The sequence below is a fragment of the Prionailurus viverrinus genome, chromosome B3, assembly GCF_022837055.1.
Source record: "Prionailurus viverrinus isolate Anna chromosome B3, UM_Priviv_1.0, whole genome shotgun sequence".
NCBI lineage: Eukaryota > Metazoa > Chordata > Mammalia > Carnivora > Felidae > Prionailurus > Prionailurus viverrinus.
This window is the reverse complement of record NC_062566.1, coordinates 24,188,731-24,202,410: the sequence shown is the minus strand read 5'-3', so window position 1 is coordinate 24,202,410 and position 13,680 is coordinate 24,188,731. Positions and strand designations below refer to the sequence as shown.

At 36.3% G+C, this 13,680-nt stretch overlaps 1 protein-coding gene and 1 pseudogene across 1 annotated transcript in view; both read left to right on the top strand.

Moving 5' to 3' along the window:
• NRG4 (neuregulin 4) overlaps positions 1-13,680 on the top strand; it is a 118,408-nt gene that overhangs the window by 81,155 nt on the left and 23,573 nt on the right. Inside the window, exons 3-4 of the mRNA XM_047863182.1 lie at positions 2,907-3,065; positions 6,637-6,716. Of these exons, the coding sequence (XP_047719138.1) occupies positions 2,907-3,065; positions 6,637-6,716 (239 nt within the window). The remainder of the gene's footprint in view (positions 1-2,906; positions 3,066-6,636; positions 6,717-13,680) is intronic.
• Positions 11,979-12,460, top strand: LOC125167436 (ATP synthase F(0) complex subunit C2, mitochondrial-like; annotated as a pseudogene).

The following is a 13,680-nucleotide window of genomic DNA, read 5'->3' as shown; positions in this document are numbered from 1 at the left end:
TGATCTGACCGCTCAATGTCTATTATACCATTCCCCTGACTCCTTTCAACTCAAAGTTTTTATCGTCCAGGTAAAACATTTTTAGTTAGTTCCATCACCTAGTTTGTCATCTTCCTTCAAGTTCAATCTTACCTAACCTTGAGCAGCATTAAGAAATTTGAGTAATGACGGGGCGCCTGGGTGGCGCAGTCGGTTAAGCGTCCGACTTCAGCCAGGTCACGATCTCGCGGTCCGTGAGTTCGAGCCCCGCGTCGGGCTCTGGGCTGATGGCTCAGAGCCTGGAGCCTGCTTCCGATTCTGTGTCTCCCTCTCTCTCTGCCCCTCCCCCGTTCATGCTCTGTCTCTCTCTGTCCCAAAAATAAATAAACGTTGAAAAAAAAATTAAAAAAAAAAAAAAAAGAAATTTGAGTAATGAGTTTATAGGCTTTTAAGAAATCCTACTTATGAAGAAGAATTATGCTGTCTCATTTCTGGATTTATTTCTTTAGGGTTCTAATTATCTTTTCTAGAGTAGAAACTAAGCCCCATTTGCACATTATTTCTAAAATTATTTTAAAGCTACGACACTGGGTGGGAGGGAGGGGAGAGTGGGTGATGGGTATTGAGGAGGATACCTTTTGGGATGAGCACTGGGTGTTGTATGGAAACCAATTTGACAATAAATTTCATTAAAAAATAAATAAATAAATAAATAAAGCTATGACACCAACTTTCTTTCAGTAGCTAAGCCTTTTCCTTAAAAACCTTCAGAAGTCACAAATAATTGTTATTTATCTTCTAATTCTAAATTTAGAATTCTAATTTTAAAAATTAAAGAAGCTAGGGGAGTTTTTCCTCTTTTTTTTTTTTTTTTGGTCATTTTAGAGATACTTTGGCCAACTAAATTTAGAACCTAGTTTTTGTTTTTGTTTTTTTACTGTGTGGAATGCCCCTTTCCTTTGGTTATTTTGTGATGATATATGTATCAGTTTTTATGACAGTTGCTATGTTGACATTCCAGGTAGTGTGTGTGTGTGTGTCTATTTATTCCCCTTTGAGGAGTGGGATGTGGAGTTATAGGAGAAAGAAGTTATTTTCATTATTTTTTTTTCTCTTCACATTTATTTATTTGACTCAGTCTATGGAAAAAGAAGTATTTTCTATTTTATTAGATAATTGTGTTTTCCCCAAATAATATTATTGCCACTTCAGTTTTCCACTCATGTTATTTCCTTGCCTTTTTTTCCTGTGTCTCAGCTCCATCTTTACAGTAGTTTGAGAGAATTGAGACTGCTTTTTTGCTCAAACTGATACTCTATAACCAATAATGCTACCGCCTCACAGTGGGTAGGGTTTGGGATTAATAAACCATCTTTCATATTTAAGTAAGATATCTCATTTAAGTAAGATTGATATATCTTGTACTATATCTTGATCTTTTCTTATATCTATGTATATTATTAGTGTATCACATTAGTTATCAAAACTTTGTTAGTAATTCACTAAGGTGGGAGAAAGGAGATAGATCAACATTTCTAGTTTTGGTAATACCAGCTTAAAGAAGAAAAATACACACACACACACACACATATAATGTACACATATACACACTTTTTTATACATGTACATGCCCATGCATACATACACTCATACACATATATTTTTTTACACTGAATTATTGCTAAGTGAAATTTACTCCATAACTTCTTAGGTTTATTAAACAATGTATACCGTTATTTATTTTAACTGCAACTACAAAATAATGAAATTGATTTGGTGCCAAACAGTGTCATTCTTATTAATCCATATCAATCTCTGTGTTTTTTTTAAAGTTAAAAAAATTTTTTTAATGTTTTTATTACTTATTTTTGAAAGAGAGATAGAGGAGAGTAGGGGAAGGGCAAAGAGAGAGGGAGACACAGAATCTGAAGCAGGCTCCAGGCTCTGAGCTGTCAGCATAGAGTCCGATGCAGGGCTTGAACCCATGAACAGTGAGATCATGACCTGAGCCGAAGTCAGATGCTGAATGGACTGAGCCACACAGGCGCCCCTCAATCTCTGTGTTTTATAATTCTTTGAACATATTAATAGGGTAAAAGGAACTGATTTATATTATGAAAGATTATAGTCCTTTGCCATATAGTTTTAAGGAGCTGAAAGTAATTGCCTTTAAAATATTTGGTTGGCAGAAGTACCTGGCTGGTTTAGTTGGTAGAGCATGTGACTCTTGATCTCAGGGTTGTGAGTTTAAGCCCCACATTCAGTATAGAGCCTACATAAAAAAATAAAATTTACCATAAAATATTTGGTTGGCAAGTGAAAATATAAAAAATATTCTAGAAAAGGAAATTATAGGAAATAGAACTACCAGATATTAAAACATATTATAAAGCAACCATGTTGAAGCAGTGTAGTAGAACATTAGATGTGTAGAACATGGCAGAATAGAAAGAAATGTTCTTTATATAGATTTGACATGTTAACAGAGGCCCTATTAAGCAGTAGGAAAGGGAATGATTATTTAATAAGTAGGGTGAGAATAAGCAGTTAGCAATATTGTAGAAAAGTACATTTAAACACGCATCTATACTGGATGTAACAAAATAAATCTCAGATAAATTTAAGTGTAGATAATTACATTATTGAAAATCTAGAAGATAAGAGGACTTAATATGTTTTAATTTCTCTGGAGTTTCTAAGCACTGAGAAAACCAGAAAAGGAAGATTAGAAAGATTAGATTGCATATGCTAATGTGTTTTATTATAACTGTAGCTCTGTGAACATTATAGGAAAGCATGCCTACTTTATATTCACAACCTGAAAAATTAGTCTTCTTTACTCTTCATACCAGCTGAAAACCTTTTGTTTTCTATATTAGTTAATGGAACAGAGAATGCAGTTCTTTACCTAAAATTTTATTCTGTAGATGCACTGAAAATTATACAGGAGCTCGTTGTGAAGAGGTTTTTCTCCCAAGCTCCAGCACCCAAACTAAAAGTGACCTGTTTGCAGCTTTTGTGTCATTGACTATTCTTCTAGGAACTCTTATCATTGGAGCCCTACTTCCTTCCTACTTCCTTTTCAGGTAACCAAAATAGAAACACACTTTTGAAAAGAAAAAAGTAATGCATAAAGTAGTTTTTCTACTAAATAACTAATATGCCCTTTGGATCTAGATATTTTTACAGATAGTGATTTCTATTTAAAGTTCTCTAATACAGTTGTTGTTATTAAATTAATAAGTCATTTTGAAAGTATCTTAAATAGTCTCTATTTGTTCTTTGTTACTGACATCAAGCGTTGATTTCTGTAAACTAATTAGGTAGACCCACATTCACTAAAGTCATCATGCCAAAGCACCTAAATATTAGGGCTAGGTCTATTTAAAGTACATTTTGAATGTGAAAGGAAGGAAACAACTTATGCAACATTGTAAATATGAATTTAAGGCCTGTGGTTAATATCTAGGATTAATTCTTCATTTAGTGCCTACTATGTGCTAGGCATTGTGCTAAGAATAAAGAATACAATAGTGAGGAATCTACTTCCAAAGCCAAGAGCACACTGTATACACTGTATGTTAGCTAACTTGACAATACATTATATTAAAAAAAAAAAGAATACAATAGTGAACAAGACAGACATGTTCCCTAATTGTAGAGGACAATCAACTTGGATAATCAACTTGGAGAGAGACAAATAAGGAGGCAATTAATTTGGGAAGACTTGTAACTCATAAGACAAAAGGAAAAATTACTCATATGAAGCAATAAAATGTGGTGGAGATTACTTTCATTTATTAGTTTTGGTCTTCACCTTTTTCTGGAATTTTATGAAAATAATAAATATAGAATTTATAAGTTTAGGAGTTATCTGGTATTATAACTCTCATTACTACTATTTATTAAGTGCACACTGTAATACTTGTGAAATACTTTTAATACTATGTTCTCGTAATACTTGTGAAAATGGAGGTGCGGGTAATAATAAAAGAGATGCAAAAGGGCTTAAGAAGTTTATATTCTAGGAAAGGTTTTATATATATGTAAAATTATATTTCATAAAATCCTCCTTTCTGAATTACTTTATACCATAGAGTAATTAAAAGTTGGAGAGAGACTGCTCTTTTAAAACATATAATTACATATTTTATTCTAAAATATATCATTTAAGCAGTCTCATGTTTTACTTCAGATAAAAAAATTTCAATAGAAACCCATTGTATCAGATTGTATTTTCCCAAAGATAGCTACAATATCTCTCATTCCCACATGCTGTTCTAACCCTATTTAACCTTAATTACCTCCCTAAAAGCTCTGTCTCCAAACATAGTTACATTAGGAATAAGTGCTTCAATTTGTGAATTCTGGGAGATAGAGTGTAACCTGTAATGGCTAGTATGTGTGTTAGTTAGCATTATCCATACAAATAGAACCAATAGAATGTGCAGAGAGACAGATTTATTTTAAGGAATTGGCTCATTAAGTTGTGGAGGCTGGCATGTCAATAGTCTTCATGGTGGCCTGGCAGACAGGAGACTCAGAGAATAGTGAGTGTTGCAGTTCAGCTCTGAAGGCTATCTGCTGACACAATTTCTTCTTACTCAAAAGAGGTCAGTCTTTGTTCTTTTTAAGGCCTTAGACTGATTAGATGAAGCCCACCCCCGTCATGGAAGGCAATCTGCTTTACTCAAAATACATAGATTTAAAAATTAATTAAAAAAAAACACTCTTATAGAAACATCCAAAATAATGTTTGACCAAATATCTGGGCACCATGGCCCAGCCAGGTTGATACCTAAAATTAACCATCACAGTATGAACAAAAAAATTATGAGCCAAGGGACACGTGGGTGCCTCAGTTGATTAAGCATTTGCCTCTTGATCTTAGCTCAGGTCTCGATCTCAAGGTAGTGAATTTAAGCCCCACATTGGGCTCTGCACTGGGCATGAAGCCTACTTAAAAAAAAAAAAAAAGGAAAATTATGAGCCAATCTTATTCATTTAACCTAGATATAAAAGATTAAAAATTAGCAAACCAAGTTCAGTAATGTATTAAAAAACTATGATCTTGGAATTATTCCATTACTATAAGAACACAAACTTGGTATAAAGTTATTAACTAATGTATTTTATCTAGTTTGTATATTAAAAGAGAAAAAACTTTTTTTAAATGTTTATTTGCTTTTGAGAGAGATAGAGACAGAGAGAGAGAGAGAGCAAGCTGGGGAGGGGCAGAGAGAGAGACACACACACAGAATCTGAAGCAGGCCCCAGGCTCCAAGCTGTCAGCACAGATCCTGATGTGGAGCTTGAACCCATAGAACGTGAGATCGTGACCTGAGCCAAAATCGGATGCTTAACCGACTCAGCCATCCAGGCACCCCACATCCTTACCATTCTTAAAGAAAATAGCATTCTTGAAAAATTTTCAGATAGGGTTGCAATATGTTTGAAATTGTGTATTTCCCATTTTTTAATGAGAATATAAGCAGAGTCATGGCCTTAACGATGCCAAGAATAGAATTAATTTGAAAATGAGTCGCTATTGCTTATAGAAGCTACACTTATGATTTGGGCTCATAGGTATTGACCAAATGAAATGTATTTGTCAGAGTGGTGCTTTCAAGAATGAAACCAAGTCTGTTTACTAAAATAGTTTTGGGGTCCATTAGTGGTTGAAATTGCTTTAAATGTGGGTCTTTTGAAATTTAGTAACTAGTGTGATCTTTGAATGAGGTCAAAAATGATACCTCACTAATGCTGAAATCTAGCCTAGAATCAGTAATGTTTCATGAGGAGGAATCAGGGTTTTTTAGAAGACACATTTCATTTTGCTGTGGTAAAATGGTTTTGAATTCATTTTCACTAATATATACTCTAAGCACTGACACTGAAAAAAATTAGAGCAAGTGTACATTTCAAAATCTTGTTTAATATTAAAAGTAGTTTAAAAAAACTGTCATGATCATCTGAATACAATTATAACCCATATTAATTGGCCAGATGACCTAAAAGATGGATGAACTACAACCTTAAAAAGGCACAAAATGAGGTTTTCAATGTCATTAATAGTGAGTAAAGCCACCCCATATCACAAATGTCTCAGCTAATAATGAAAACCTCTTTTAAAAGGGCAAAAACATTACACTAAACATTAAAACATTACAAAAACATTACATTAATAATAGCTTTCCAATTTCAAAGGAAAAGAACTAAGTGCATCATCAGCATCTGAAGTCCCCATAATGAACTCCCTGACTTGGTGGATTTGTTGAATAATGGGGCACAGTTTTAGGGCAGCCCTGTCAGTTTCAGGTAGTTCTGGAGAAGAAAATAGACCTCCAGGGGCGCCTGGGTGGCGCAGTCGGTTAAGCGTCTGACTTCAGCCAGGTCACGATGTCACGGTCCGTGAGTTCGAGCCTCGCGTCAGGCTCTGGGCTGATGGCTCAGAGCCTGGAGCCTGCTTCCGATTCTGTGTCTCCCTCTCTCTCTGCCCCTCCCCCGTTCATGCTCTGTCTCTCTCTGTCCCAAAAATAAATAAACGTTGGAAAAAAAAAGAAAAAAGAAAATAGACCTCCAAATTTTCAAGTTTAAATTTCCCTCTGCTTTTCCACTTACCTGCTTTTTATTTGTGTGTTTCTTCTTTACTGTCAGGAAGGGCCACCTTCAGAGGGCCAGTTCAGTCCAGTATGATATCAACCTGGTAGAGACAAGCAGTACCAGTGCCCACCACAGTGAGTAAATTCAAAATAAAATGCTCGTTTTAAAGCCCTGGATGAGATTGTTGTTGTTACATGTAGAGATTTGGATCTATCCAAAAAGGTTGACTCAAGAAAACTTTTCTATGAGTTTTGACATTAAGATGGATTTCTTTTTCACATTAAAATGGATTTCTTATTAGCATGACACCGGTCATTTTTTTTCCCCCAGAGAAAACCATGTTATCTCAGTATGTGAAATTATGTTTTTAGCTATAATGTGTTATAATGTGTTACACATATGTAAGGGATTAGTTTCTCCAGAAGTAATTTTTTTAATATTTGTTTATTTTTGAGAGAGAGAGAGAAAGAGAGTGCATGCAGGGAAAGGGTAGAGAGACAAGGGTACCAAGGGGCGGGGCTTGAACTTATGAACTGTGATATCATTACCTCAGCCAAAGTTGGAAGCTTAACAGGCTGAGCCACCTGTTATTTGAAGTGGGCTGGTATATAGAGAAAAGGATATTTACCTGTGTAAGGATAGGCAAAACTTTGGGAAACTTATAGACCAATTAACGTTTGAGAAGTTTCTTGAGACTTCTACTTCTGGCTAAGATGGAGTAGCAGGTACTAGGACTGGATTTACCTTCTACTTGAAACTGTAAAAAAAAAAAATGGATATAATACATGAAACACAGGTTTTCAAGACATTGGACATCAGGAGACAAAGGATCATGATCCCTAAGAGATGGGAAACAGAAGTAAGCCAATGATTGCTTCAGATTATTGCGTTGAAATAGTTTACAGGCTGTGGCACAGAAAGGCGGAACCCAGGCTGAGCTTGGTAGACTCCCTGAGTTAAGAAGATGAAATTCAGAGTCTAGAAAGGTTGAGGTGGTTATAATTCAGTGAACAGAGTACTGGAAAAGATAGCTGCATAGAGAAAATTCCAGAGATCTCCAGTTCAAGTATTCAGCTGAATATTAATCAGCACATATGTAGTAGGGAAATACTTGAGGTTAGGTATAGAATTACTTGAAAGGATTAGAGATGTCCAGTACTCACACAGGGCTCGGAAAAATGTCTGTTCCAAAAAGTTAAAAAACAAAACAAAACAAAAAATTGTTACTCGTGGGACATTAAGGAGACTACAGAGCAGAGTGTTTCCCCAGTAGAGGGGAATAATTAGCCCTATATTTAAGCACTGTTCCAGCCCTGCCTGACAAACCTTAAAAATTTCCAAATAACTGCATCCCAGATTAAATCTCAGTAAGACAGCAATAACAACAAAAACAAACACACGCACATGCACACACACACTCACACACACCAAACAAACAAAAAACCCAATACCCAACAGGTACAATTCACTGCCTTGCATCCAATCAAAACTTACCAACCTGTTGGTTTAACATATGAAATCAATGTGAAAGACCACATTAACAGAATAAAGATAAAAACCACACAATAACCACATTAGATGCAGAAAAAGTAGTTGACAAAGTTCAACATCCATTAATGATAAAAATTCTCAAGAAAATAGGTATAGAGGAAATTTCCTCAACATAAAGACCATTTATGAAAATTCCACAACCAACATCATTATCAGTGGGAAAAAACTGATCGTTTTGTCTCTTGTACTTTTCCAGTACAAGGCAAGGATGTTCACTTTCACACTGGAAGTACTAGAAGAGCAACCAGACTTTTTTTTTTAATAATGGCATCCTATCTAAAAGGAATAAATTAAATTATCTGTTTGCAAGCGATATGATTTTATATGTAGAAAACCCTAAATACTCCATTAATAAACTATTAGAACTAATAAACGGCTTCAGTAAATTTGCAGGATACAAAAAAACATGTAAGAAAAATTATAATTCATTATACCAAAAATGATCTATTTGAAAAGGAAGGAAATCAACAAAACAATTCTATTTGTAATACCACCAAAATCATTACTTAGAAATAAATTTAAGCAAGGAGGCCAAAGATCTATACATTGAAAACTATAAAATATTTATAAGAGAAATCAAAGACACAAAAATGCAAAGATATCCCATGTTCACGGATTAGAAGAATTAATATTGTTAAAATGTCTATACTACCCAGGGGGATATACAGATTTAATGAAATTGCTATCAAAATTCCAATAGTGTTTTTCACAGAAGTAGAAAAAAAAAAAAACCTAAAATTTGGAACCGCAAAAGACCCTGAATAGCCAAAGCAATCTTTAGAAAGAAAAAGCAAGTTGGAGGCATTACATTTCATGTCTTCAAATTATATTACAAAGTTATTGTAATTAAAACACACATGTAGACCAATGGAACAGAATCAAGAGCACAAAACTAAATCAAGCATTTACAGTCAATGAATTTTTATAATATTCATATTCCAGTTAGTTAACACACAGTGTAATATTAGCTTCAGGTGTACAATATAGTGATTCAACACTTACATACAACACCTGGTGCTCATCACAAGTACACTCCTAATCCCCATCACCTATTTCACCCATCCCCCACCCCCCAACTCCCCTCTGGTAACCATAACTTTGTTCCTCTATAGTTAAGATTCTGTTTCTTGGTTTGCCTCTCCATTTTTTTTTCTTTACGGTCATTTGTTTTGTTTATTAAATTCCACATGTGGGTGAAATCATATGATATTGTTCTTCTCTGACTGATTTATTTTGCTTATTAGCATAATATGTTCTAGCTCCATCCACATCATTGCAAATGGCAAGATTTCATTCTTTTTTATGGCTAACATTCCATTGTATAAAAACCACTTCTTTTTTATCCATTCCTCAGTTCTTGGACACTTGGGCTCTTTCCATAATTTGGCTATTGTAGATAATATTGCAATAAACATTGGGGTGCATGTATCCCTTTGAATTAGGGTTTTTGTATTCTTTGGGTAAATAGTAGTGCAATTGCTGGATGTTAGGGTAGTTATATTTTTAACTTTTTGAAGAACCTCCATACTGTTCTCCAGTGGCTGCACCAGTTTGCATTCCCACCAAAGTATAAAAGGGTTCCTCTTTCTCTGCATCCTCACCGACATCTGTTTTCCTGTGTTGTTAATTTAAAAAAAATTTTTTTTTTCAACGTTTATTTATTTTTGGGACAGAGAGAGACAGAGCATGAACGGGGGAGGGGCAGAGAGAGAGGGAGACACAGAATCGGAAACAGGCTCCAGGCTCCGAGCCATCAGCCCAGAGCCTGACGCGAGGCTCGAACTCACGGACCGCGAGATCGTGACCTGGCTGAAGTCGGACGCTTAACCGACTGCGCCACCCAGGCGCCCCATGTGTTGTTAATTTTAACCATTCTGACTGGTGTGAGGTGGTATCTCACTGTGGTTTTGATCTGTATTTCCCTGATGGTGAGTGATAGTTGAGCATCTTTTCATGTGTCCATTGGCCATCTGTGTGTCTTCTTTGGAAAAATGTCTATTCATGTCTTCTGCCCTTTTCCAGTTGGATTATTTGTTTTATGGGTGTTGACATGTATCAATTCCTTATAGATTTTGGACACTAACCATTTATGGGATATGTCATTTGCTAATATCTTCTCCCATTCAGTAGATTGCCTTATAGTTTTGTTGATTGTTTACTTCACTGTGCATAAGTTTTTTATTTTGATCAAGTCCCGATAGTTTATTTTTGCTTTTGTTTCCCTTGCCTCAGGAGACATATCTGGAAAAAAGTTGCTGTGGCCAGTGTCAAAGAGGTTACTACTGCTTGTTTTCTCCACTAGGATTTTTATGGTTTCCTGTCTCACATTTAGGTCTGTAATCCATTTTTGTGTATGGTGTAAGAAAATGGTCCAGTTTCATCCTTTTACATTATGCTGTCCAGTTTTCCCAACACTTTGGTTAAAGAGACTGTCTTTTTTCCATTGGATATTCTTTTCTGCTTTGTCGAAGATTGACCATATAGTTGTAGGTCCATTTCTGGGCTTTCTATTCTGTTCTATTTATCTTTGTGTCTCTTTTTGTGCTACTACATACACTACAGGTACAGCTTTGTAGTAAACTTGAAGTCCAAAATTGTGATGCCACCAGCTTTGCATTTCTTTTTTAGGATTGTTTTGGCTATTCATGGTCTTTGTGGTTCCATACAAATTTTAGAATTGTTTGTTCTACATCTGTGAAAAATGCTGCTGGTAATTTGATAAGGATTACATTAAATGTGTAGATTGCTTTGGGTAGTATAGACATTTTAACAGTATTTGTTCTTCTGATCCATGAGTATGGAAAATCTTTCCATTTCTTTGTGTACTTTTCATTTTCTTTTATCAGTACTTTATGGTTTTCAGAGTATAGGTCTTTCAGATCTTTGGTTAGGTTTATTCCTAGGTATCTTATTGTTCTTGGTGTAATTGTAAATAATCCCTTAATTTCTCTTTATTTTTTTTAATTAAAACATTTTTTAATGTTTATTTTTGAGAGAGAGAAACAGAACGCAAGTGGGGGAGGGGCAGAGAAAGAGGGAGACAGAATCTGAAGCAGGCTCCAGGCTCTGAGCTGTCAGCACAGAGCCTGGCATGGGGCCCGAACTCACAAACTGTGTGAGATCATGGCCTGAGCTGAAGTCAGATGCTTAACCAACTGAGCCACCCAGGTGCCCCCTTAATTTCTCTTTCTGCTGCTTCATTATTTGTGTTTAGAAATACAACAGATTTCTGCATGTCAATTTTGTATACTGCACCTTTACTGAATTCATGTATCAGTTCTAACAATTTTTTTGTGGAGTCTTTTGGGTTTTCTATATAGAGTACCATGGGACTTCATCAAATATAACAGTTTCTGCACAACCAAAGAAACAATTAATAAAACGAGAATATAGCCTAAGGAGTAGGAGAAAATACTTGAGATAAGGGGTGAGATAAGGGGTGAAGCACCAACGTGTATATATATATAAGAAACTTGTACAACTCAATAGCAAAAAATTAACTAATCCAATTTTTTAAAGTTTATTTATTTTGAGAGAGAGAGAGAGAGAGCACGCACTTGTGCACCCAAGTTGGGAAGGGGCAGAGAGAGAGGGAGAAAGAGAATCCCAAGCAGACTCTGCACTGTCAGCACAGAGCCCCATGTGGGGCTCAAACTCACAAACGGTGAGATCATGACCTGAGCTGAAATCAAGGGCCAGATGCTTAACTGACTGAACCACCCAGGAGCCCCTCAACTAATCCAATTTAAAAATGTGGCCCTTCAACATCTTTAGCTCTTCTTTGTTTTTGAGGAAAATGTATGTGTATGCCTTTCGTCCCTATTATTTTAGGTAGATGAAATACTAAAATAACTGTCTATATCTGTCTTCTCTGCACTAGGAGCAGCTTTCCTGCTACAGCCCTCCTCCCCTAAAAATGTATGCCTGCACAAAGTTTGTCTCAACTCCCTTCTTGGTCAGGAACACTTTTCAGCTGTTGAGCCGATCACTGACAGATGAAAGCTTCAGCAGCTTGGCAGCCCCATGTCACCTGACCTCATTTATACTAGGTGCAGTTTCCAAGCCAGCATCATTTCACAGGACATTGATACAGTGCAGCCAAGTTCATTGAATCTAAGCCTTCCACAGTGGGGGTGGCTGGCTCTGGGGTCAGAAATGGGACTATGTTTAGGAGTTTCATCATTGGTTATGCCAGAAACCCTTCTCTGAAGCAACACCTCTTCTCCTACACCATTCTGGGCTTTGTCCTCTCAGACATGGGTTATTTTACCTGATGGTGGCCTTTCTCATCCTCTTTAGCATGCGAAGGAGCCATCTCTGCCTCTGATAGGTCTTTTTCCTGTGTTTCATTTACCCTGCATAGTCTTCCTGTACCTCCCCAGGCCAACTGGGGAAAGTGGTTGGCTTAGGGAAAACAAATACTGTATTAATAAGAAATAATAATAAAATAAATGTTTATGAAATAGTCATGCATAGGATTTTAAATGTAGGATGTATTTTTTTAAGTTTTTATCTATTTTTAATGGTTTTTTTTTTATTTTTGAGAGGGAGAGTGAGTGGGGGAGGGACAGAGAGAGAGGGGGACAGAGGAACTGAAGCTGGCTCTGCCCTGACAGCAGCAAGCCTCATGTGGGGCTCAAGCTCACAAACTGCAAGATCATGGCCTGAGCTGAAGTTGGATGCTCAACCAACTTAGCTACCCAGGTGCACTATTTATTTATTTTGAGAGAGAGAGAGAGTGAACACAAGAGAGGGAGAGAGAGAATCCCAAGCAGACTGTGCACTGTCAGCACAGAGCCCCATGTGGGGCTCAAACTCACTAACCGTGGGGTCCTGACCTGAGCCAAAATCAAGAGTCAGCTTAACCAACTGAGCCACCCAAGTGCCCCTCAATGTAGGATTTCTTATGAATTAATTATAGGTGTTTTGTTTTAACCTTAAGAAATTTAAGTACGATTCCTCTCTCTCATTAATGAGTGTCATAGAACTAATTGCATCTTAATATAGAGTCAAAGAAGACAAAAAAACCACACAACTTTACAGACTTAATCCAGAAGTTTTTTTTCCTTTGTAAATGTGATCCAAAAAATGTGCAAAGAACCTGAATAGACTTTTTTTTTTTTTAAAGAAGACATACAAATGGCTGACAGGTATATGAAAAGTGCTCAACATTACTAATCATCAGGGAAATCCAAATCAAAACCATAATGAAATATTGTCTCATACCTGTTAGGGTGGCTTTTATAAAAAGATAAAAGATAAATGTTGGTGAGGATGTGGAGAAAAGGGCACCCTTGTACACTGTTAGTAGGAATGTAAATTGACTCAGCCATTATGGAAAACATTATGGAGATTCCTCAAAAAATGAAAAATGGGACTGTAGGGGCAGCTGGGTGGCTCAGTCGGTTGAGCATCTGATTTCAGCTCAGGTCATGATCTCGCAGTTCATGGGTTTAAGCTCCACATCAGGCTCACTGCTGTCAGCATGGAGCCTGCCTCAGATCCTCTATCCCCCTCTTTCTGCCCCTCCCCTGTTAATGCTCTCTT